Source organism: Cyprinodon tularosa, unplaced genomic scaffold (assembly GCF_016077235.1).
Source record: "Cyprinodon tularosa strain WSP-4 unplaced genomic scaffold, ASM1607723v1 ctg552, whole genome shotgun sequence".
Lineage (NCBI taxonomy): Eukaryota > Metazoa > Chordata > Actinopteri > Cyprinodontiformes > Cyprinodontidae > Cyprinodon > Cyprinodon tularosa.
In genome coordinates, this window is record NW_024039288.1 from 78,057 (window position 1) to 103,791 (window position 25,735).

General features: G+C 43.8%; 1 protein-coding gene across 1 annotated transcript; it reads right to left on the bottom strand.

Moving 5' to 3' along the window:
* Positions 1 to 324: 324 nt before the first annotated feature.
* Positions 325 to 21,577, bottom strand: cand1 (cullin-associated and neddylation-dissociated 1). Its single transcript, XM_038305199.1, has 26 exons — positions 21,260 to 21,577; positions 14,310 to 14,385; positions 14,170 to 14,237; positions 13,928 to 14,082; positions 13,257 to 13,380; positions 11,941 to 12,028; positions 9,905 to 10,073; positions 9,722 to 9,827; positions 9,512 to 9,657; positions 9,254 to 9,405; positions 9,036 to 9,176; positions 8,061 to 8,202; positions 6,280 to 6,488; positions 6,030 to 6,198; positions 5,850 to 5,939; positions 5,617 to 5,770; positions 5,293 to 5,530; positions 5,028 to 5,216; positions 4,552 to 4,695; positions 4,344 to 4,479; positions 4,087 to 4,263; positions 3,917 to 4,012; positions 3,286 to 3,455; positions 3,043 to 3,207; positions 2,847 to 2,954; positions 325 to 1,489 (listed from the first exon to the last, which is right to left on the bottom strand). The coding sequence occupies exons 1-26, from the start codon at positions 21,325 to 21,327 to the stop codon at positions 1,265 to 1,267; spliced, it is 3,705 nt and encodes a 1,234-aa protein (XP_038161127.1). The 5' UTR covers positions 21,328 to 21,577; the 3' UTR covers positions 325 to 1,264.
* Positions 21,578 to 25,735: the final 4,158 nt, after the last annotated feature.

A 25,735-nucleotide genomic window follows, 5' to 3' on the forward strand; every position in this document is an offset into this window, starting at 1 on the left:
CATGCTGGGATTTCAATGTGTTTTTGCACACGTTTTATTGTTTTATCTTAAGTAGTTTCATAATAAATGTTTAAGAGAAAATGGAAAGGTAACTAGAATTTGATCAAATTTAGGATTTTTTTAATGCTGTTAAAGTCACATTACTTCTATTTCGATTTGGCTGTCATGTTTCCAGATGTCTGTGTTTGAATTGGCTTTTTTTTTTCTAATCCTAATCCTGACTCTGCCTAAACCATCGCATTAATGTACGTTATATTTAATGATTGTAATCCCACAGGAAGACGTTACAACAGGCATGCAAACGAAGACAAAAAGCAGCCGGAGTATGTAGGCAGGCAGAAATGGACCCATTTTTTATTTTTCTCGGGTGATAAACAGAGGATTGTCCTGACCAGACCATACCGGCTTAAACCGGTCTGGGCCAGGTTTACCCACATTAGACTAAGATAAGAGCAACACAGTAGAACCAAAATCCAACCACAGTTTACCAGATTAAACCAGCTGGAACTGGCTTAAGGCAGCTCAAGTCAGTACAGCCAACAAAAAACACTTTCTTTTACTCTACGTAACCATGGCAACAGCCAGCGTGGTCCAGTCAGGTCTGGTCAGAAGGAACCTGGTCCAATAATCTCTCCTCTTTCTTCCTTTCCTCTCAGATTGAAGAAGGGCACATCTACTTAGCCAGAAGAACAACTGAGAAGCCGATTGGTCCACGAACAATAAAGCCCCGCCAATCAGTTCTCTCTCTCTCCCGAAACCTCCTATTGGTTGCCGATATAATTTTCAAAGAAAGAGCTTTCTCCCATTGGTCACCACAGCCTGAGGCAGGAGAGGCTGATTTCTTTTGGATATTTTCCCCCTATTGGTCCATTTAGGTAACTTTCTAACTCTCAGTCACTCAGCAGCGGCCAATCAGGTTACAGTACCTGTGGAACTTTCTGGAATTAAGTAGAAAAGAAATAAAAGAAAAAAATGCAAAGGAAGATCAGCCAATCCTTTGAACCCATGTGAGTAGCTTTGTTTTTCTAGGTTTTTCTTTTCGAATCGTTTTTGTCCGTGTGAGCCGTCCGATAATCTTCCTCCTTTCTTTTCCAAACGCAAAAATCAGTGCAATGCATCATGGAAACAATCGATCGCTAGGAGAGGGTGTATCACTATAACTCTGTGTGTGCGTGTGTGTGTTATGTTGTTATGGAAACATGCTGCGGGGTTAGCGCTCCAGCAGCGGGATGGTGCATCATGGTAAATCGCTCTGTCCTCGCATTTAGCTGGTGTCCATGGACTCCATGTTTGCGGAGCTGGAGTCTCTCTGGATGGAGTCGAAGATGGCCGCTAGCTCCTGATTGGATGAGATCTGAGACTGGAACTCCGACATCAGCGGCGACTTCTCCGCCTCGGGGATGGTCAGCAGCGCCACAACCGCTCGCATCGCCGACCGCTTCAGCTCGTCCTGTTTCTCGAACTCTTGCTTCACAGAGTTAGCCTTCACCTGCAGAGAGACGCCATTTTTATTCTACTGGTTGGAAACGGTTCACAAAACAGAGTGGCTTCAGTTTATCAGATCAGTTCCATTTGTTGGGTTCGGTCCCATTTTATTCACCCTTAAGGTTGATTTATAATTAGAAACCAGGTCGTCTGCGTGTGTTGCAGTGAACGCAAATGTGTCCTCGCCCCTGCCGCAGACACTCTGCTGCACCTCTCCAAATTGTAGGTGACCGCAGACAGAAGGTAACCTCAATCCGCCAGATGAATTTGCTCCGCATATCCATCTGGAAACCTTACGTTGCAGTAATTTTGGGAAGGGGCAAAAATACTGGTTAGCTGATTGGCCTATGTTGGTGATAGACGGGCCAAATAAACCAATCAGATCAACGAAGCACGTGACCGACTAACAGAGCGACGATGAAAACACAACCACAAGCCAGGCTACTCTTGCTGAAACCAGTCGGGAGAAGAGCAAAAACATCTTTTTCTCTAAAAAAAAAAAAAGCCTCCAGAGCAGTGTTTTGCTCTTCTTTCAGTGAAGAAATACTCTGTAATTCCGATAAAACTTGCTCGATAGCCACGCTAACGCTAGTTTCATCAGCTGAAGCCGCCATGTTCTTTAGGCTGAACGGTCGCGCTTCTCGATGCGTCACACCTCAACCCGCCTCAAAAAAAACGCTGATTGGACGTTCATTTGGTGAACTGCTCCAAATTTTCTTCAACGGAGAGTCTCCAGACTGATCTGAGAGTGAAACCTTGAAAGCTCACGAGATCAGGATGGTCTCATGAGGCTAGACAGGAGGCCTCTGATTGGCCAATTCTATATCCCTATATACACTACGTGTATTTCCTGTTTGGTACCTTACCGGCTTGTTTTGTTTGTATGACCGCCATTGTGGAAAACAACTCATGAAGATGGACTAGCTAGAAGAGCGAGATGTTCAGGAACACCGAGACCCTTTGTCCACCTGGATTCCCGCTCTTTTTCACCATCTTGTCCCTCCGTTTTCGCACAAACTTGCCCCCAATACCTTGCAATTCTCGGCCGTATCTAGACCCACTAGTTCGTGATCGTCCCTCTTGCGTTGTGGCGTGGAATAACTTAGCGCAGACTACGCTTTAATATTGGGCATAAATCAAAAATATCTGCGACAAGCTCACTGCATCACACACATCACATTAAGTTCACTCATGACTTTCAGTTCAATAAAGTCCAACAGTTTCTTATTAAATTTCTCTAATCTAATTTAATCTCAGGTTTTTTTCAGTCTGAAATGCTCTAATTCGGTCCAAATCCGAACGTTTCCCCCTACAGGCCCGTTGGTCAGGATGTTTTTCAGTACAGTTGTTTTTGAACGTACCTTTGTGGTGCAGGTCGCCCTCAGTGGTTCCACCAGTCTGTCCAGTCTTTGCAGAACAGCACTGGGACAAAGTGACGACAGCCTAGCCAGCATCAGGAAGGTCAGCATCTAGAACAGAACCAATGAGAAGTGAAGCACGAGTCTCTGAAACTGATCACACTTGGAAGAAACAGAATGAGGGTTTAGGGCGACGGACCTTGATGTCGTAATGGTCCTTCAGGCCGTCCTCCACGTGGTTCAGGAAGGTGAAGATGTCGAGTCGGTCCAGGCAGCTGTCCAGCAGAGTGTACATGCACTCAAACGCCGCCTTCCTCAGGTCCAGCCCATCGTCCACCGTGTGTTTGAAGGGGCCCATCTCCACCTGCACACAGCCCACACCCACTCAGTCAGCGCAAAGCCACGCCCACCAGCACACCCGCTCCGCCGCTGCTCCCCTCACCTCTCGGATCAGCTCCTTCCTCACTTTGGTCTCGTTGTAAAGATGCGGTAAAACTGAGTCCAGCAGTTCTCTGATCAGACTGGGTTTATTGTGGGCAGCAGAGTTAAATGTTACCAAGGCAACGCGGCGCACGTTCAGGTCTGGGTCTTCCAGCGTTTTCAGGAAATCACCTGAAAAAAAAAAAGATTGATTTATTTAAGCTTTGATTCTGTCGTCCTCTGGAACCCAGACGTCCATCTGAGTCCAGTGGTTCTCTGGATGTTTCCATCGCAGGACGGATTAAAACCTGACAACCCAGCAGGAAGACCATCCACTCAAACAACTCACTGTTTTTGTTCTGGGATATCTCCTCCTAAAGTGTACAGGGTTCTTAGACAGTTTCTGACAATATTAAGGTTTAAAAAAAAAAAACAATCAGGATAAAACTGACAGTTCATTAAATAATTTATTAATCTCAATTCAACAATTAATCTAGATTTAATAAACTGAAGAACGCGGTTACAAACGGCAGAGATGTGAATATTAACATGCAGGTAGGCAGCTTGAAGACAAGGAGATCTCAGCACTGAGAAAACATCGCACTGCTTCAGGATACTTCCACAGAAAAATAAAGTCAAAGCAGCTGCAGTACCTATGCAGTTCTTCAGCAGGGGGTCGATGGGCTGCGGCTGGTCAGAGATGGTGAACTTCACCGCCGTAACCACGGAGCTCCTGGCGTACGATGAACCTGCAGAAGGAAACATCTGGATCAGATTCCTGCAGCCGGGTCAGAAGTTAGTGAAGACGAGCCGTTTGGACCACCTGACAGCAGGTATCCCTTGAGGCGGGGCAGCAGGGTTTCAGGGTCGATCAGCGTCAGTTTGCCCAAACACTCGGCCACCACGTTCCGAGTCCCCTCCTCCTGACACTCGCAGTGTTTGAGCAGCAGAGTCCAAACCGACTCCACGTAGGGCTTTAATCCCGACACGGACGCAGAGCCTGGAGAGACGCTCGGACACGTTAAAAACCAACCAAACGCTCTTCAGCGGTTCCTTCAGAGCTGGAGCGGCAGTTCTTACTGATAATCTCTTTGAGGGAGTGCAGCAGCAGGTACTGCCTCTTGGAGGAGGAGATCTCCTGCAGCACGAAGGGCAGATACTCTGGAAGGTTCCCCACCGCGATGCTGCCCAGAGCGTAGGAGGCTGCAGACTTCACCTGCAGCGAGGCGGAGCGTTCAGTCCGTTTACAGTGGAACCATCACCAGCAGCTACAGAACCAGAAGCTTACCTCTTCACTAGAGGAGGAGAACGCGTCCAGGATGACCGTCTTCAGCTCTGGTTGGCCGCTGAGGTCCACATGGTGTCCCACCTCGCCCAATGAGAGCAGAGCCAGCAGTCTGATGGAGTCTGTGGAGCGACTGTTCTTCACATCCTGTCAGTCAGAAGGAAAACCGATCAGACTTAACGCTCTTTTAATGCTCTTAGAAATCATTTAAATGTCACCTAAAAGTACCCATGCCTCTCATTCATATATATCATGCCCCAAATTCCTCGTTTTCCAGCCACTTTTGGTGAAATGTCCATTTCCCCCCCATTCTATAGCTTTTTCTCCGTCTCGAGCTTCTTTTCCGAACATTTTTTTTCTTAATTAAAGTATTTTATATGCCACGATAATCAGATTTAATAAATTTTAATGGCAATTAATTAAAAAACTCGGTTATAAGAAGAAAAGATCTTCTGATGTTCCACCTTCCACCTCATTACCTGGATGAACTGTGCCACCACAGCCGGCCCCTCGGTGGGACAGGCTCTGGTCAGAGCGGCGACACATTTAGCGATGGAGCAGTACGCCTGCTTGTGAGGCAGCGCGGCGCTCTGAGAGTACACCGGACCCGTCAGCATCCTCAGCAGGTCCATGTAACCCAAACCAGAGGTGTTGGTGGCCACCAGAGCCTGCAGGCAGAGGGAACAACGAGGATCAGAGACCATCGCTGCCCAAGTCCGTCACATCAGTCAGATCAGTCCAAACCTGGTAGAAATCCAGCATGGCGGCGAGCGCCCCTCCCTGCAGCAGCGGCGATCGGACCAGCGCGATCAGCTGCTGCAGGATGTTTCCCCCGGCCAGCTGACCCAGCGAGGACGGGTGCGTCACGGCCAGCGTGGACAGGAAGCTCAGTGCCATCTGGGACACGTGCATGTCGCTCTCCGAGATGAGAGGCGGCAGCTCGGCCAGGACGGCGTCCACCATGACAGGAGTGACGGCGGAGCTGAGGGGGTGGAAACAAGCGAACAGTGAGCAGAGAGAGAGACGGAGAGCTGGTGGGGCGGGGCTTGGCGCCCAGGTGGGAGTTACCTGTAGTTCCTGAGAAGGATGTCGAGGGCGGCCAGCGTGCAGAGCTTCAGGGCGCGCTGGTTCTTCCTGAGGAAGGAGGCGAGGATGGGAACGGCGTCGGGAAGAACAGGCCGCAGGTCGATTTTCAAAGGAGAACCGGCGATCAGCGTCATAGCTAAAAACAGGAAATGGCTTTACACCCCGTGGTCGTTACAGCCGCTAAATTCAGCCCTGAAGAAGCTGCGGGATCTGACCTTTGACCGTCGTCAGCCGCGTGATTTCGTTCTTCAGCCGCTCCAGGAAGATCAGCAGGGTTCCTGGAAGCTCGTTCGGCAGACGGTCACCTGCACAACAGAACCAATCAGGGGCTTAAAATCTGACCTGGGGTCAACGATTGATGACATCACATCATGTGATTGACAGGTGGACGTTACCTAGGTTACAGATGATCTGCCCCATACAGGAAATGGCTCGTTCTTTGACCTCCTGGTCGATGTCAGCGGCTTTCAGACGTTTGATCGTACAGGTGAAAAGGTCGTTGATGTAGGGGGAGGGGTCAAAGCTGTCTGAGCCCTCTGATAGGTTATCCAGAGGTCTGATCACCTAGGAGACCATAGATGCATCAGAAGACACCCTTTGTAACTGAATCTGTTAACAGGAAGGTCAAAGGTCACCCCTCCTCACCTTGACAAGCTGCTGGGTAACGAGCAACGCCTCAGAGGTGATCTTGTAAAAGGGGTCTCCCACACAGGCCACCACGGGCGGTACGAGGGCCGGGACGTGGGCGTGGAAGGCGTGAGCGGGGTGCGTGACCATGATGACGTGGAGGCAGGACAGAGCGTCGATCTTCAGGTTGGAGCTGCTCGACTTGTCGTTCAGAGAGAAGATGATTCCTGAGACAAGAAGAGCATCTCAGATGAGCGGGCAGGAAATAAATTATTTATCAGTCATTGAAAAATCACCAGAAATCTAAGATTAGACACGACAACAAATTCTGGTAACGAGCTTCTTTAGATTTCATGGGAAAAGAGCGTCAAAAAAATCTGAAAATATTTTGATTATATTATATTCTGATGACATTAAGAAGCTAATATTTTAACTCCTGAAAGAAGAAAAACTGCTTTTAATGGATGAAAACAACCAAACTCCTGTGTTCAGTTTGACTAACCAGGTCCAGACCCTGACCCGCCTCCCAGAAACAAAAAATGCTTAATGACCCCCAGAGAAAAAGCTCTGTGGACCGACGTGAACCTGATCTCTTGCTTCAGAACGACTTGCCGTGACAAAATAAATAAATAAATGTATTAAACTCGGATCCAGTTATGCAAAAGAACTATAATCTAAAGTAGGAACGCGCGATATATCGAATATACACGCATGATAGTTAAAAGTACAAATTTGTATGATGACATTGAGCCATCTGCATCTATTTCACTGAGAAGGCTATTTTTCCCTACAAACATTGAATGCATCATAAACCCCTCCTACAGACAGGATTATTTTCTCGCACACTACAGCAACCGGCAAACGGAATATGGGGACAGCAGGTGTTTCAGCTGAGTGATGTAACGCAGAGGTTTGGGTTTCACGCCGAGAATGTCGAACAAAAGGCGTTAATTTTCCAAGACCAAAAACTGCTGCAAAAGGTAGCAGTACTAATTTATTTCACCACCTAAAGTCATCCGCTGCAAAGTGAAGAATGTTGCAAACTCTGCATATCAGCGTCTCCCAGCACACCAATTAGAAGGTTAAATAAATCAGCTGTGAAGCAGGTGACGTTGGCCTCGTCGTTTGAAAAAGCGATCCCACATGAGAGAAAGGAAGAGATGGAGGGAAATTACAGACCCTATTTATTACGTTAAAATGTTGTTCAGATGCTCTAATACCTGTGATGTGTCTGTTCAGAGGTTTTGCAGAAGTTCTCTAAACTTGGCAATGTTCAAAAATGTATAACTTTTTGTGCTTCTTTAAAATTCCCAGCACATAAAGATCAATGCAAACATTTTGGAGATGCTCTGATTTTAATTTTATGAGAATTTCTTTTTTCATTTTGCTTTTTTTCTATTATGCACAAAAGAGCCCTTTTTTATTTTGCATTTTATTTAGTATTGCATGTTTTTGCTTAGTTTCTTGTTTTGTTGCTGGGATCTTGTTAAAGGTCTAATACTGACACCCAAAGGCATAATGAGGCAGGATTATTGGTGAAAAGCTTTGAGCTGGTTAAAATAAAATTGAATGCTTATACCAGTATAATTTTATGTGTACTCTATTGTTTTTGAAGGTAATTTAGGTAAGTGGACCTAAATCCCTCCCAGACGTCTGAAGGACCAGTTAGAGGCTTTAGGAGACGATAGTTTTCCAATCTGGTACCCAGCGGTCTCAATAGGAGTAAATAGTTTATTACTGTTTGGCTTCATGCACTGATGGCCCCCCCCCACTGTGCCCAGTAAGCCCTCTGGTATTACCTGGTATGAGTACTGGGATGTGCTGTGTCAGGGCTCCTGGGAGGACGTTGACCAGTTCGGTTAACATGTTGAAACAACACTGACGAGTTTTGACACTTTTCTCCTTCAGCTGTTTGTGGAGCGCCTTGACGATCATGGGTACCTGCAAAGGGCGAGCGACACCATCAGAGACAGAGAGAGAGACAGCTATACATCCTGTCACCTGTTTAGGTCGGTGCTGCAGGATGCTGATGGTTTCCTGTCACCGTGGGAACGGCAGACCAAAACCTGCACCATCATAAAGTGAGCAACAGTGCCACCTGCTGCACAGACAGTAAACTGCAGACAGGAGCTGCCTAGGAGGTGATGTATTTCAGAATCAGAATCAGAATCAGAATCGGGTTTATTGCCATTGTTAGTGAAGAGGTTCACAACTAGGAAATTTCTGTGGTACAGTCGTGCAACATGAAACATATATGAAATAGTAAATAAAATTATAAAAATCTCTAAAAACACTAGGGTATAAGGCATGCAAAAAATATACTAATATATACACTTAAGATAAAAATATGGATAAATATAAAAAGTAAAATGTACAAGATAGTGCAAATAGAGCAGTGTGCAATACAGCAGTGAGGAGTGTGTCTGAGTATAGGATACTTTGAAAAATGATGAACAGATTTTAACGACATCCTTCGTGTCAACGAACGGATTGACAGTGATCCAGATCATGTGTGAGTTTTAACTATAGGTTTAAATCACAATATAGGAGAAATGTTGCTGCATGGTGGAGGTCTGCGCTCTCAGACTGTTTTCTACTGATGAGCAGCAAACCTGCTCTACTACTTCACTTTATATTATAACTAAGAATAAAAATAAAGGGATCAAAACTGAATGATTAGTGAAATCAGAGTATTTAACAGCAGCTGCTATTTATGAAGTTAAACTTTAACAGAGCTGACATTTCAGTTGAAAGGCGCCCTCTCTGCTCCCCACCTGACTCTGCAGCATCGTCAGCGGCGTCTCCCCCTGCTCCATGGCGTCCGGGTCGGCCAGCCAGCTCTGAGCCGGTCTGGTCTGTTTCAGCAGCGACAGGTAAGCGTGGAAAACATCCGCCTTCACGTTCTCCTCCCTCTCCTGCACACAGGCAGCGGACGGTTACAAGGTCGGCCTCAGAAACATTCGGCAGCAGATCGCCGCCCGTTTGAAGCTACCTTGAAGCGGCAGACGAGCGCCGGAGAAACTGAGCGATAGAACTCCGGCAGCATCTCGTGACGCGTCGAGACGACGGCGTCCAGACATTTGGCCGCCGCCCTCCGGACCTTCCAGCTCATGTCGTCATCGTCGCTGTATTCGTCGTCACTGCCTGGCCGGGCGGAAACACAACAGAAGCTAACTCAACCAGAACGCCACCAAACTCCTGATTCAGACCAAGATGGCGGCAGCAGATTGAAATGAGTTGATTTCAGCACCCTGGTAGTCTTCATCGTTCTGCTCAGCATCCATGGCGTTATCGTCCTCATCTTCATCATCAAAGTTGTAGTTGGGGTCGTAGGTCAAGTAGCGGAGGCAGATGGAGATGATGGTCGGGACGTGGGGATAAACTTCTTTAGGACACCTGCAGAAAAAACAATCAGCAAACAGAAAAGCGTCTGAAGCTGCAGCGCGTCTCTGAGCCCTACCTCCGGACAAACGACTCGAAGGCCTGGATGCAGTACTCTCTGAGCTCATCGTCGTCCACGTTGCAAAACTTCACCACCAGAGGGATGATCTTCTCCAGGTACTCTCCTGAAAAGGACAGGTCAGAGGTCAGCTCAATGTCCGATTGAAAGCAGAATCTTCTAATTCTCCCTGCAGCGCCTCACCGATCCTGTGTCCCGCCTGCCTGCTGATGGCCGCCGTGCACTGGATGTACGTCCTGGTAGTTGACATGTTGTCGTTCCTCCCCAGCTCTGTGAGGAGGTGCTCGATGAGATCGATGAAGACAAGGTTTCCACAGGACATCACCAGGTGGCCCAGAGCCATGATGGTCCTCTGAAACCAGAAAACAAACCCAGTCAGAGATTAGTGGAACATACGCACCCTCAGGGCTCATTGGATATTTATGCTTTTAGCTGAAGCCTTTATTCAAAGCGACTTACAAAACAGACACAATGTTACAGTTATCAATGATAATACGCTCTCTAGAGGAAAATCCCTCATCAGAATCAGTGGTTATAGCAAAGAGAGAGAAGGAAATACAGAAAGAGCAGCAGAGCTATCGGTGAGAGTGAGGAAAGGAGATGCTCTTTGAAGAGGTGGCTCTATAGGAGCTTCCCAAAGATAGACGGGGACGCTGCTATTCTTGTAGCGCTTGGTACGTCATTCCACCATCTTGGAACAACACATGAAAACATACTGGACTGTCTTAAAGGAAAACTCCAGTCAGAATTTAAACTTCAGAAAGTACTTTAAATATAAATTTATTTCATACTGTTCAATAAATGATACTTGTTTTTAATTAATTAAGAGATTGATTTTCATCTGAATGTGTTTTACTGGAGGGATCCATGTTTTGGCTACATATTACGGGTTTTTTCTCTGGTCAGAAGTTCGATGGCAAATCCTCTCTCTTCAAGTTGGCGATCCAACGACCAACCCGTCCGTGGAGGATCAGGAATCAGAAAGGTGAAATAAGTATTTTTTTTTGTTTTGTTTTTTCACTTTTCCCCGATGTATTCCAGCATCCAGCTGCCATGCACGTGGGCATTGTCAGTTTCACTATAGCTCTGGTGAATTTCAATGGTGAAGTCCTCTGGAAATCTTCAATAATTGTTGTTGATTGCAGATGTGTCTAGTAGTTCCCATTGATTCTGCTTGTAAAGCGGGGAGAATGGCGCTAGGCTTACCGCACCGTGACGTCACTGCTGGGAGATGGCAGGAGGGAGGGGCTACTATATTTGGGCAAAAATGGCCGCTCCCAGACTGATTGATCGCGACGACAAATATTGTTTCTTTTTTTTACTTACTAACACTAAATTCATTAAAGCACCATGAACTTATTAGTTTTAGGTATAAATAATGATCCATTGATCATTCCTTGCTGATCGGACTTTTCCTTCAAGCCTGGTGTAGGCTGCTAGACGATAATCCATTGCAGACGGGAGTGACCGAGTTGTGACATAAGCCTTTGCTAGAGGATTCAGGGAGACGGGAGCCGTAGCCTTAAGCACTTTGTAGGCTAACATCAGATACCTGAATGTAATCCAGGCAGCCAGGGGTAACCAGAGAATGAACAGAGGAGTGAGGAGAGACTTTTTGAACTGATTAAAGACCAAATGTGGCAACATGTATATTTGGATCCCAAACACACATTTTTATTCTTAGTGTCAATCTATTTGTAATTTTATAAGTAAATCTAGTAAAGCAGTGAGCATTAAATACTCTCATCTCTTTCACTCCAATTATAAACGAATGTTTCTAAATACTGTAAACCAAAAAGTGCTTACATTATTTTATACTTTACTTTAAATAAACAAAACAAAAAAACAAGTTGAAGCAATGATCCTCCTGAACCACAGGGGGCAGAGTTTAGTGCATAGTTAGGATCCTGAGGGGTTTAGATCAAAGGATAAAAAGAGAAGAAACAAAAACATGTTTCATAGATGGATCGTCTCCAGTCCTCAAAGAACTCTTGTCCTGCTGTTTTAAACCTTCCCTCAATATTTAGCTCATTAGCTGGACGCTAATGAGCTAATGCTGAAGATTCATGCTGAAGATTCATTCAGCCATTTAATTCAGCCGTGTTGGAGGAGGACGCGTCTCACCGTTCCAGGACGGTAAAACGCTCAGCTAATCCAGAGGTCTGTTAAGGGTTAAACTGGGACACGGAGGAAGTGTTGAATATGAGGAGGAGACGTACCTTTCTGACAGCCAGTCTGGGGGAGGTGAGCTGAGGGAGCAAACAGCTGAGGATGGAGGGATGGAAATTCACCAACAGGCCGCCCTGTCTGCAGAGACATAAACAAACGTTTAAAAACTTTAAGAAAGCAACAACCAGGAGAAACAACGCGTTCAAAGCCTAGTTTAAGATGTGACCTTCTGACTTCGTCACCCAGATCTCTAACCTGAGCTCACCTAAAGATCAGATTCACAACAGTTGCTAGTTGTTAGGTTTTTTTTTTACAGCACTAGTGGCAGTTTTTTGGATAGTATGCTGACAGGAGAGGGTGTATGAGAGAGGGGGCGAGACATGCGGCAAAGGACCACAGGCTGGGTTTGAACCCAGGTCGGCCGCATCGAGGACTAAAGGCTGGTTTATGCTCAGAAACCAGGTCATCTGCGTGTGTCGCAGTGAACACAGATGTACCCCGCCCCTTCCGCAGACACTCTGCTGCAGCTCTCCAAAATTGTAGGTGACCACAAAGACAGGAGGCCTCTGATTGGTCAAATCTACATCCCCTTTACACTATGCGTATTTCCTGTTTGGTATCTTACCGGCTTGTTTTGTTTGTATGACCGCGATTGTGGAAAACAACTCGTGAAGTTGGACCAGCTAGAAAAGCAAGGTGCGTGAGAACGCTGGGACCTTTTTTCGACTGGATCCTTGCTCTTTTTCACCCTCATTTCCCTCCATTGTCGGACAAAGTTGCCCCCACTTCCTCACGTATCTAGACCCACAGCTAGTTCCTAATTGTCCCTCTTGCATTGTGGCGTGGAATAACATAGCGCAGATAATGCTTTAATATTGGGCATAAATCCAAAATATCTGCATCATGCTCACTGCGACACACTGCTGCGGGAGGATAACCAACCCTTTAGACCTCCATTCATGGGTCATGCTCGCTAACCACTGCGCCACCAAAGCACGCCCAGATTGGACCATTTTTAAAAAACAAGCCTGACCCAAACGACTTCTCCACTGTACTGGTTACACAGCTGCATCTTCATAAAATGGATCAAAATCATCCATAAGATGAGTTAAAGATGTGGACGAACTGAAAAGGATGTCCTTGTTCTGAGGGTTAGGAATGTCTTAACACCAGAAGGTAGACGTAGCCCGTGTTCTGTATGGAGGTTTAAACTTTCCATCATATGGTTGCATGAATCCCTCTGCTCACAGCCGGTTTCAGAAAAATTAGACAGATTCCTTTTTAATGCTAGTTTCTCTCCATCAATGTCCTCCAGCCTGTATTCTGGTTTATTTTTGCGTATCTGAGCTGTCGGGTGTTTCTGTACCTGCAGAGCATGTCAGCCATGATGTCCAGCGCCTCCAGCTGCACCGACACGTCTTCCTGTTTGGCGATGGCGCTCGTCAGTCGACCCGTTATCTTCTTGCAAACACTGGCAGCTAAAGCAGAGCCTGAAGCGTGGAGACATGGAGAAACCATCAGCAGGGAAACCGAGGAGGAAGACCTTTTATACCTTTATTCTCCTTTTTTGATCAGGATTTATGTTTAAAATAAAAAAACTAAGGTTATTTTACGTTAATGATATCCAGTTATCTCATTTTTAGACCAAAGGACTGATTCCAGTGGCCGATCATGTTTACCTGCTCAAATTAAGGGCAATGCACACATTTTAATTTTTTTTTCTTATTCTTAGATCACTTTTTCTGATATAAGGATCACATTGGTTTAAATTACAACATTTCATTGACAGAAACTAGAATATTTAGTTTTTGTAGCTCTTAAGGGCTCAAAAACAACATTATTCTTAATATCTCCAAAGATAAATAAGCCGATTTTTTTATTTCCAAGTCAAATTGTTTAGTTATCAGAACTGATGTAGAAACAGAACTAAAAGCAAAGAAGGAATATCTGCTGAGGAGGAGGTTAAGTTACTCCTGTTTCTATTTATCATAGATCAGAGCTGCTGCAGTTGGTTGATCTTATTTTGTGTGTTTTTACCGCTGGAGGCCGGAGGTAATTCTCCAATCACAGTTTTAAGTCCGATGGAGGAAATGTCTCGCAGCTGCTCTTTGTCCGACAGCATGTTGGTGCACAGAGTGTCCACGATCGTCTCCACCTGGTACTCCTTCACTTTGCTGACCAGGGGGCCCAGGCTGGCGAAACAAACACACCCACAGTTACAGACGCCAGCGAGGGAGAAACTCAAACACAGAAATGATTTAAAAAGAAGTTTTATTCACCATTTCACGGCCAAGTTCTGAACTTCTCCGTTTTTGTCTTCTAACAGTTTGAGGATCATTCTCACCACCTGTAGGTCATTACAGTCAATTAACCAATCAACTAAAACGCCATGGCTGCGAATCCATTGCTTCACACTGACCTTCCTCTCGCTGTCGTCATCCAGTTTGATGGAATCTTTCTGGAGCTCCGACATCAGGTCGTTTGTGGCCATAAACCTATAGGGGAGGAAAGAGGTCAGAGGTCAAAGGTTGACCCAACTTCTTAGGATCTTAGCCGAATAAAACAGTGTCTGAGTCTAGGATAGCGAGCGTCCATCCTAACAGCGATGCTCGGTTTATCTACAGGCGCTTCCTCCAGTTCCCATCATTATCAGACAGTCCTTCTTTAAGACATGCAGTAGAAAAATACACAAAGATTTTCAAAAATATTCAGAACTCTGGAGGTTTTTTAATGTTTGATGTGGAAAACTATAAATCCTCTGACAGACAGAGTGGTGGATAACTGACATTTCATCCCATTTAAAGGAGGAGAACCGATCAGGGCGGCAGCTCATTTGGCCACCAGTTTTGGTTCAGTTTGGAGCTCCAGGAATGCATTCAGCCGCGTCCAGAAGGAAAACAGCCAGAAGGAAGACATAAAACGCTCTAATATTATGATGAATGTCTTCTGTTTGCTTCAGATCCTGATCAAAGAAACCTAAAGTTGTTTTATTATTAACTTCTTTACTGAAGCTTTTTTTTTTTTGGCAACAAATCCAAATCCTTTAATGCTAAATGAGATCCGCTGACAGCGAGTCCAATCCAATCATCATGCTTCCTTCTGCAGCACATCCTGCAGACACGACCGCTCATTTCCATATGTTTGACAGCCACGAGGCAAAGCTTTAAGAAGATCATTTATGAAAACTCCAGCAGCCGCACTCCACCTAAAAAAAGACACGTCCTCTCCTGCAGAGCAGCCGCTGAAGCCGGTTTGGTATTAAAGCTGTCTGATAAGGACTGAAACGACTCCTCCGCTCCTCTGAGGTCAGAGGCAATTTGACCGACAGCGGCTGCTGCAAAGTCGCACCTTTTCACTGCTTTACAGCGAACAGGCTGCAGCCAGACAGGATGATATCGATCAATTGATGCTCACTCTCATCTTTAACCTTCCTACCAAACAGACTGGGTTGCATTTAACTGGTCAGACCTGAACCTTTAGTTTTAAAGCTTAAACTTCCTGTTTCACTCAATCTGGAGCCACGCAGAAAAACAATAAACCATAACCTTAGTTTGGACAAAGACAGTACAAAAAATTAGCAATGGAACCTATTAATATGCAAAAACCAAGATTTTTTTAAATGTAATTTTTTTTTTTAAGTATCCTGTCTGGCAATGTGGCAATAAGAATAATTGTCTCGATGCTAAAAAAAGAGCCCACACTGGAAAAACGATCTAGAAATAAGTAAAAAATAAATTAAATTAAGTGTATTTACCCTTCATTTGAGTAGATTAGATAGTTTGCCAATGGAATGAGTATTTTTATTCATAAAATAAGATAATATGCACTTGAAATAAGACAATGCAGTTGTCGTTTCTTATTTTAAATGTAAATTGTCTTGTTCCATTGGCAAAATGTCTCTTACCTGCTCAATCCAAGAACAAATGCACTTATTTTAAGAAAAAATTGCTTATCTAGATTTTTGATTTTTTTTTTCACAAGTGGAGGAGTACGGCTATCGCCATAGTGCTTTATGCATATAAACAGCTTTATTATACTTATGCAGGGAGTATTACTCTCCAGAGCGACCCAAAGCCCAGACGCCCAATCAATCTAAAATTAAAAAAGTATCCTGAACCTTTAAAGCAGGAAAAAAAGATTACCTTTTTTTTCCATATAACACAAACGATCACAACACAAGAGTTTATAGAAGCAGATCAGACACCAAGTGTTTCTGATCACATCACTGAAAATGAACCAAAGAGGCAGGAAGTGAAAGAGTCGGTTTAAATCAAACATCCCATAGTTTGACCTGTAGTAGAACAAGCAGAGCTGACTCCGTTATTTGGTGCGTCAGTTTTAGCGTCCCCAGGCTGTACGATTACAGTTAACTCCCAAAAAACGCTAACAGCATATGACATCATCTGTTCCGCTGACATTTTGAAAAAAAAAAAAATTTCTGAGGAAGAGAGAACAGGTTTGGTGAGTTTAGGGTAGCAATGTCTCACCATTATAGGCGGTATTTCTAATACGTACCAGCCGGATGTATTTAATGAAAACAGATAAAATCAGCTGTTCAGCCACAGTCGTCCTCAGGTCCCCCTACCCTGCATGTTTTAGACGTCTCTCTGTTGCAGATTTAAACGATTGCATGAACCCATTTGTTAAGATTTCAGTTGCAAGATTAATAAGATAATTATGCTCGTACTGTTTTTGATCTTTGATTAGAACCTGAGGAAACCACTGCTCCATAATAACAAATATCCAGGACTACAATGTCCCTCCGCTTCAAAGGTTAATATAAAGATGTTACAGCAAACAAGAGTTCAAATCAACCAAAATAATGAAGGAGGTAGTCTGTTCTTCTGATGAAACTCTATGGGTCAAAAGGATTCAATAATTGATCTGAATAATAAATTCATCCAATAATTAGGAAAATGATGAAAGAAACATTTGAAATTGTAATCAATGGCAATCTTGTCTGAATAGAGCTGGCAGAAAGGCATAAATAGCATAGTGACCTCCTGATGCTTCAGTCGCTGTTAGGAGCCATACGGTTTCCCACAATCCTGTGCGTGACAGGAGGTATAGGCACGGCCCACCTCACACAGTTTAATAACAATCCATAATTTCCTCCCTGTGCTCTGTGTGAAGCATGCTAACGGTCACACTATTATGTGTTTTGGTTTCAGTACCGGGAACTTTATTCATTCACTACATTTGTGTGACTTGAGTTTTTTTTTATAGTTATTTTCTAGAACCTTCTAGAACAAACTCAACCAGGGACATTCATGTCTCTCTAAAGCGTACTGATGTTCGTAAGGCTGTCTGGATTCAGCACTTCGCTCCAGCGCTACCTTCTACCCTGGACAGAGATCTACTGTGGACCCAATGGGAGAAGGAACAAGGAGGTAGGAGTGTCCAAAGGTCCGCCCTAACCCTTAAATCCCTCAATCACTACATAGACGCCGCTCACACTACCAGATAGCAGGTCGCTGTCACAACAAATCCCATGATACTTTGCGAGGAGAGCTCTCGCAAATCAATCTGGGATATATTGGCTCGTCTAGTGACCATGGATGATCACTACTTTTCAAAGCGCATTGTGGGAAATATCGAGTCCGATGCTTTTTCCATCCACTGGACGTTCTGACACCCGTCTAAAACGCTGTAACCACTCCACAGTGTTTAGTGAGAAGGACGGACATTCGGACACAGCCAATGTCTCCACCACTCTGTGTACGTTAGCAACTAAGCTATAAAATAATGTTGAAATTAACAGAAACAAACACCCCATCAATCTGGGCAAATACATGTTGCTCTTGATTTTCTGACACGCATCCTTTCAAATACAGCATCCAAGCAATCCATCATTTTCAGTTACAACATGGCACAAGCTAAACTTCCTGTCCAATCTGTTATACAGCTATCATCCAACAGAAAGTTGTTTAGAAAAAGTTCTCAGCTATATAACCAATGCAGTAATATCAACTGTGATTCCATGTCCAATGCAGCGTTAGCATGCTTTAAAGTCTACAGAAGCAAAGGAAATGCATATTAAGAGGAAGTTCGCTTTATGCTACGTTCAGAACTCATGCAGCAGAAGCAGTTAAAACCTGCATGCTGCTTTATTTTTGATGCTTGTACAAGTTTAGTTCTGACGCGCAGCTTAAGCATCTTTGCTGCTCTAGCTGCACGGTCAAAAAGTGGGTCTGGTGCGCATTGGGCGGAGCTACCCTATCCTTCCTATGCCTGTAACAATGGTGGATGAAATCGAAAGAGTAGCTTGGCTTATTTTAATGAATAATGCTACGTTCAGACCACATGCACTGAAAGCTTCATTTTTGATGCTTGCACACATTAAGGGGAATTGTGTCCAGATGCGTCTAGTGCTTCTGTTGCTCCTGTGTTCAATGGCAGAAAGCGGCTTTGCTATATTTGCTGTGATCAGTGGGTAAAAAGTAGTTTTAATATGTATTTAAGTGAGAAAGTCCACCTGAAAACTTTATCTGTGTAGTCAGTTCATCAAGATTAGGATCCTGTCTTCAAATATTACTTGTCTGTGGGAGCCCGTCAGACCCCCGTACACCTGTGGTGCATTGTCCCTGGAAATCCCCTTCAACCGCAGCCTCTGGCCCGGTCACGTCTTAGGCATTTTTCACTTCCATTCGCAGCGGCTGGACGTAGATGTTAACGTTTGTCATGTACGTAATCCAAACTGCAGGCACCAGAATAAAAAAATTAAACATATTTTGCCGACAGGTTTCAGCCTTTTAAGTTAACTTAGGCATTAATAAACTGTTTCAGAGGAATGATCATAGCGATCTGCATCAGCAGTGCTGTGTCCGTCTCCCTGCCAGCTCCCAGATGAGCTTCTCTGATTAGTTGATGTGGCGAGTCGGCCCGCAAAAGTTAAATTTTTCCAACTCCGGCAGCTGCTGCTTTTGAAGCACGATGCATGCATCAGATTCTCAGAAGCTCATGACAAAAATTTTCAGCTGCTGAGACACGGTGCAGTACCTTTTGATGCACGTCAACCATTGATTTGTATGTAAACTAGCTGCTTCTGCTGCCTCTAGCGCAGTGGTACTCAAACTTTTTCTGTCATTCCCCACTTTGGACAAGGGGGAATTTTCAAGCCCCGCCTGTCCCCATCGCCCCAACACAATGCTAATGAAATATGAAACAATCTTAAAATGTTCCAATTTTATTGAAGTAACAAGTAGTATCTAAATACAAACTATCTACATCAAATAACAGCAAGCTCAAAAATAAAGAAAATAAAAATGCAGCTGTGTCAAAATTTGTATCAAGCTCAAAGATAGAAAAAATTAAAGTGCCACTCTGCAATCTGTTAATAAAAGAAAAGAAGTGAAATCCATCTGGCAAGACAGGTCTATTTATCCCTGCATTAGTGGCTGCAATGAGCCTGTTTTGCATTGCACAGTTTCTCAAAACGGGGATACAGGCTTGATACTGCCACTCTCAAGTCATGCTCAATGTTCAGCTGAGATCTGTATTTTGTTTTCAGTGAAGCAACAGTTGAAAAGCCCATCTCACAGAGATATGATGTGGCAAAGGGAAGAAGAATGCACACAGCTCTCTGCCCGATCAGTGGATACTCCCTCTCCACTCCAAACCAGAAACATGAACATGTGGCTGTGTGAATCAAACGCCGTTATTTATTTAAGATAAAATATTTCAAATTCAGTTATTTATGATCAACCTGCGCCGCCAATCCCGGCGCATGTGCGCTTTATTTGCAGTCTGGACGCTGAGGGTAAACATGCTGTGTCCCTTACTGCAGCGCTGAGAGGGACTCCTGCGATAGCGGGGGAGAACGGGGTTGGGATGGGGGAGGCGCCCCACGGCAGCACCTGCCGCTGGAGGACAAGAAAAGGAACGATACGTGCTTTCACGTAAGTCTCCAAAAGTCGCTAGATTTGTCGCTAGTCGCTTTTTTGAAAAAGAGTCGCTGGAGGGGTCTGAAATATGGCGACAAAGTCGCTGAGTTGGCAACACTGGGGCGCAAAAGTTTATTCCGTTACAAATAATATGCCGACGTCACGTCAATCATTATTTTGGCACTTCAGTTCCAGGTGAAATGTTTCTCATATCTAATGTTCTTTTAATTAGACTGCATGTAGGCTAGTAATGATTACTTTGTGGGTTTGATTGGTCTAAAAAGCGGCAACATACAGCTATAAGGACAGTTTGCTCTCACAAGTTCTACATTTATAGTCACACAACACACACACACCGGAACTTGGCGCGCCCCACCTGTCACGTCTCAATTCCCCACCAGTGGGTCGCGCCACACACTTTGAGAACCGCGGCAGCGCGTGCGGTCTGAGCGTAGCATTACATTCAGGCAAATCTTGGCTTTTTAAATTTCTTTATTAGTTCATAATCTCTCAGATTTCTGGAGGCTTTTGCTTCAGAGCAAGTTAGCAGAGCACCCTACAGTTGATCAAACCCCTGAGTGAAGATCAGCTGAAACAGAATTAGTCTTAGATGCATTATTACTACTTAATAGTCTCCATTAAATGTGTTGGGTTTTAGTTAGTTGATCCACTCAGAAGCTGGATTTCTAAACTCCATGTCTGAAGATTTGCTCAACTCCTCACCAAGGACTAAACTCAAGTTTGGGAAAGTCCAAGGTCCCAGAGCAATACTGGATTATAAATCCAATATGGCCGCCTCCTATGTGGAAGGCATTGATGCTGCAGGTATGAACAACTGATCTGCATCCTGGCTGATTATGAACTCCCTGAATCCACCAAACACAGACATCAGTGTCTAACCTCTGCTGGAGACATGTTGCTATGGATTCCCTCTGAGCCACAGTCGGAGAAAGGATGTTTACAGGCTACTGCTGCTAATAATAGTTAGCATATCTGCTGAACACAACCGTTAACAGTTCAATCCAACCTTTTCCCAGTCTTGCAACTGGAAAATTGATGTGACGTAAATCTCGGAGCAGAGTTATGAGTCCAGATCCAGATTCAATCCAGCAGAAATTCACAGATCTGCTGCATGACTGAAGTTGTTGGTAACCAGCTAGCAGGCGGGCTAACTGCTGATCAATGGCCGTTTAGCCGCAGCTCGGCTATTTGTTAAGCATCATGTTAACCAGCTGGTTGCAGCTTTACAGTTCACCGCCCTCCTAACCGACAGCTAACACCAAAACACCCACTGTCAGATCAAACCCGAGGCTTTAGGGCTAACTACCAGGCTAGCAGCATGACGTTGATCAGACAGGTGGAGGCTAGCAGTTAGCATGTTAGCCACAGGCCTTCATGAAGCTCCACTAAATGCAGCGCTGAACAGCAACAACTCAAACCGGAACCAGTAAGACCAGTAAGGCGGAACCACCGCTGCTGGGTTTACCTGAAGTCTTTGTCGCTGGAGGTCATTTTCTCCAGCAGGTTGGAGATGTGGTACGAGGCGCTCGCCATGTCGGTGCTGTTAGCCGTTAGCCTCCCGCTAGCAGACTGCGCTCAGTGAGAGTTCCTGCAAGCCCCGCTGCGTGTCTCTGCGTGTGCGTGATTTTTCTTTTTCTTTTTTTAAGATCAAAGGGTGTGTTGATGCCGCTGAAGCCGCCGTTCTCTCGGTCTACAGAGACTGTCGCATCCCGGAGCGCGGAGTTTGTTTGAATGGAGCAGCCGTTTGTCTGAGCAGAGGGGCGGGGTGAGCAGGGCTGGACGCAGCAGGGTCGGAGGTCACGGTTCCTTCATTTTGTGGCTATGAAAATGAAAAAAAAAACATTTTTCAGCTGCAGGAGCCAAGGATGACGACTGTTTTCCTGTCAGTTACACCCGCTTTAAAAAACAAAACATGTTCGGTTAATTTTTAGTGGAAGACTTTAGAAACAGAGCTAAAGAACAGAGTCATATAACTTGGAATTAACTCAGGTATACTGACTTTTAACTTTTTTTCCCAGCTTTTATTGTCATTACACTTTCACAAGTACAGAGCGACGAAATATTATTATCAGGCTCCTCTTCTGTGGAACCAAATACCAGTTTTAGTCATTGAGGCAGACACCCTGTCTACTTTTAAGGCTAGGCTTAAAACTGTCTTTTTTGATAAAGCTTATAGTTAGAGTGGCTCAGGTTATCCTGAGCTATCTCTATAGTTATGCTGCTATAGGCTTAGACTGCTGGAGGGCATAGGGACCCCTTTTTCCTCATTCTGCATCATTCTATCTTTATTCTCCCACTCTGCAGAATCTATTAGTTCAAGCTCTAATGTTCTGCTCTCTCTGCATTTTCTCATAGTAGCTTTGCCTCATCTGTTCCTGTTTGGCTGTGACTCCATCCTGGAGAGAAATATCAGCTGTGCTGCTGCCATCAACACCTTTCTTTATAGATGTTGGAGCTCAGCCTGTTTTTTAGTGTAGTCCTGTTTCTCTGACTGTGACTGGCTGGATTTGGTCTCTTCTTCCTCTGACATGGGAGCTGGCTTGGAGCTCGTCTGCCTGGCTGTGTGTTTCTTGGACAGGGCCACCTGTGGAGCTGGCTGACAAGTTCCTTCTGTATCTCTGCTTCTGTCTAATTGAACCCCAGTCGGCCTCAGCAGATGGCCGCTCACACCGAGCCTGGTTCTGCTGGAGGTTTCTTCCTGTTAAAAGGAAGTTTTTCCTCTCCACTGTCACTACAAGCATGCTTAGTGTGAGGGATTACGTTCGAGTCAGCTCTATGCCCTAACCACTAGGCTACCAATCCCCACTCTTTTTAAATGAAAGGATTTGTTTGGCTGGGACTTTCACACCCAGTGGCTGCTGCCCAGGGTGTTATGCAAGAAGAGAGCTGAGGGGCGCCAAATGTGACTTAATCTTAGTTTTCTATTGATTTTAAAAATCAGGGGTGAGTGCCAACTTAGAACTTGTCCTGGCCCCTGTATTAAAGACATAGGCCGTTTCCATTTATGAGTACTTGTGCGTTCTCGTGTGCTCCTGAAACGTGATCAGCCCCAGCACTGTTCCGGTTCACAAGAACACTAGAACGATAAAGGACAAAGTCCCCGGATGTTGTTCTCGCCCCTACTTTTTTACCCAGCATGCATTAGAGCAGACTTGTCCATTCTCAGGATTGACAGCTGTCCCAGCATGCACCATGGCAGCAGCAGCTTCCAATGGGGTGCTCACAGAGCTCAGAGTGCTAAATTAAATGTTCTCTTTTCTGTGGTTCTAAAAAGTATGTTTAATATAATTTGAGACGAGAACATTATCCTTTTAATCGTCAGTATATGGCCCATTTACCGGTTTAATGCATAATTAAAAAGAAAAAGTCCAATGGTGAGAGGACCGCAGCAACCAGCTGACATCCAAGGCTAATGGCAGCCAGGGCTGACGTTAGCCCGTCTGCAGCAGTCCTCTCTCTGCATAGAACTGCTGTTAATTTTATTCCTGTTTATCTGACTTTGTTTATTATTATTCAGCCAATAAACAAAAAAAGTCATAATTTATTATTATCAAGAGACTATTAATAACAGGAGGGGAAATGCATCTCCAGACCAGCTTTGAATGTGGTGATGTCACAAGTACGCTTCTGTTCCAGTTTGTTCTGCATGCTCCCGTTCTCCATACTTTCTGTGGATCTTGTCAAGAACATATTTAGTGAGAACACAAGTCCGTATTCGTGTTCTTGTGAATAGAGAAACAGCCATACACACAAAAAAAATGAAATAGTCAGGTACGTTTTTCTTGAATGAAGTGTTTTCCCTTAATAGAGCAGATGAATTATACTAGTTCCTAGGAATAAGATGATTTACTTTTAAAATTAATATTACTTATCATTTTTAAGAGCAAAAATACTCTTTTCTATTGCACATCATCGTCATTTCCTTCTCAAATTAAAGGTAAATGCATTTTTTAAAAATATTTTTAGACCAGTTTTTGTAGGGTAATATTAAATACATTCATTATGAAGATATGTGTTGACAGAAGAGATTTTATCTGATGCCTCCAGTGGAATAATTTGAATATTTTGCCTTTTTACAATTTACTGTAGACATTCCTGTGAGCTTAAAGTTTGAGTCCTACCAAGGTAGGATTACAGTTTTCATCGGTCAGATCAGGATTCTGCAAACTCAGCTTTGTGCCTCGCTTATTATACTAAATGATGTGCCTTGTTTTTTTGTTAACTTTATGTTCTGTGACCCCATGAGAAAAAACAAAAAAACACTGATCCCTCTTTTTAATTTCATCCAGAACTGCCACTGATTTTAAGCATAAGGAGACTAAGGATAGCATAAACATAGAAAATCAACGTTTTTTGTTGGATGGCAGAAAGCAGGGTTTTAACATTATATTGTCTCAGGACTTAGAGATAGTTGCATCAACCTGTGTAAAAGATAAGCTGTATAAGATGACACCATATCCACAAGCAGACAGAAAAGCATCAATGTTGCTGTTTCCATCCAAATGTGCAAATTTTGAGCAAAGTTCTGAAATACTGTGAAAAAAAAGCAAAATAGACATTTTCCATCCACTGGAGCAAATTAACCAGGTGATGCAAAGCGTAATGTCATACAATTAGGTTCTGCTTGGGTGGTAGAAACAGGAAGTAGAATTAGCAAGATAGTTTTAAAAGCAGCTATCTTCTTCATTTCAAGTGGTTCACTCAGTTATTGTGTCAATATTTAGTATTGTAGTAGCACAGTTTATCTCTTTAAAAAGAAATATTATAAGGCCTCCTCTCTCCATCATGCCAGAGAGGCGACTAAACCCACAGAAATGTGGATGTTGCTTTATTCTAATTATTTCCCCAATTAAATCCTTTAAACACTGTTATAAAGTTGGATTAATGAAGTTGTTATTCTAAAATGACTGAATTTTACAGCTGTGCAGGACTGGCAGGGCCGTGGTTGGAACAAATTATATGTATTTGCTTTATTTTGAAAGGAGAAAATGTTTTCATATGTAAGATTTCCAAATAAAAGCGTCTGCTCATTAAAAACACATTTATGTTCAGGGGATTTATGTTTAAAATCACCTCAGATACATTTTCTAATTCATTTAGCTTAATTCATTTGCATCCAATTTAAACTAACTGCTCATAATCCAACACAACATAAAAAAAACCTGGAGATAAAGTAGAGTAATATAATTTCAGAGGTTTTTTTACTGAAGCTGAAGCTCTGAGGAATTTCCTCTGATGCGTCTGTGCTGTGATCCTGATCTGAAACACAGTCGGTTCATCCAAGCCTGCAGCGATAGCAGCACCGAATCCGCTGACTGGATTAATGGTGGGATTTTATAGCTCTGTCTTCTGTCATGACTCCTTAGAGTTGTAAAAACCGGTTTGTGATGATAAAGTCAGTAACATGAAGATAATTATTTCTAGAAACCTTTTTTTTTTTGTTTAACCAACATTTACCCCTGAATTCCAGAGATTATTTGTTTTAATATGTGTCTTTATTTTTAATCCTAAATGACTTTTAGATTAGACTGCTGACAGAGTTCCAGAGATTCTCTGTGAGGTTGAGATGAGGTCAGTTAAAAACGAAAGCAGATATCTTAGTAAATCTAAATGCTATTAAGTTAAATTTCATTTAAATCCCCAAATGTATGTATGTCCACCGTGATTTTGCTTTTCTGCATCACCAAAACAAATTCCCCATAGGTGTGAAACATTGCTTGGCAATAAAGCTTTTCTGGTTCTGATTCTGGATCGATCTTAATATGGTGGCTTTTAAACCTCATCTCAGTCCACGCTTATAAAAAATAAAAAATAAATTTATGAGGCTGTCATTCTCTATTCTAAAAAAAAAAAGTCCCTTCCAATAAATTTCCATAAATACACTTAGACGAGCAACTTTTGTAGCTGAAGCTTTTTGTCATCAGATTTAGTCATGTCTCAG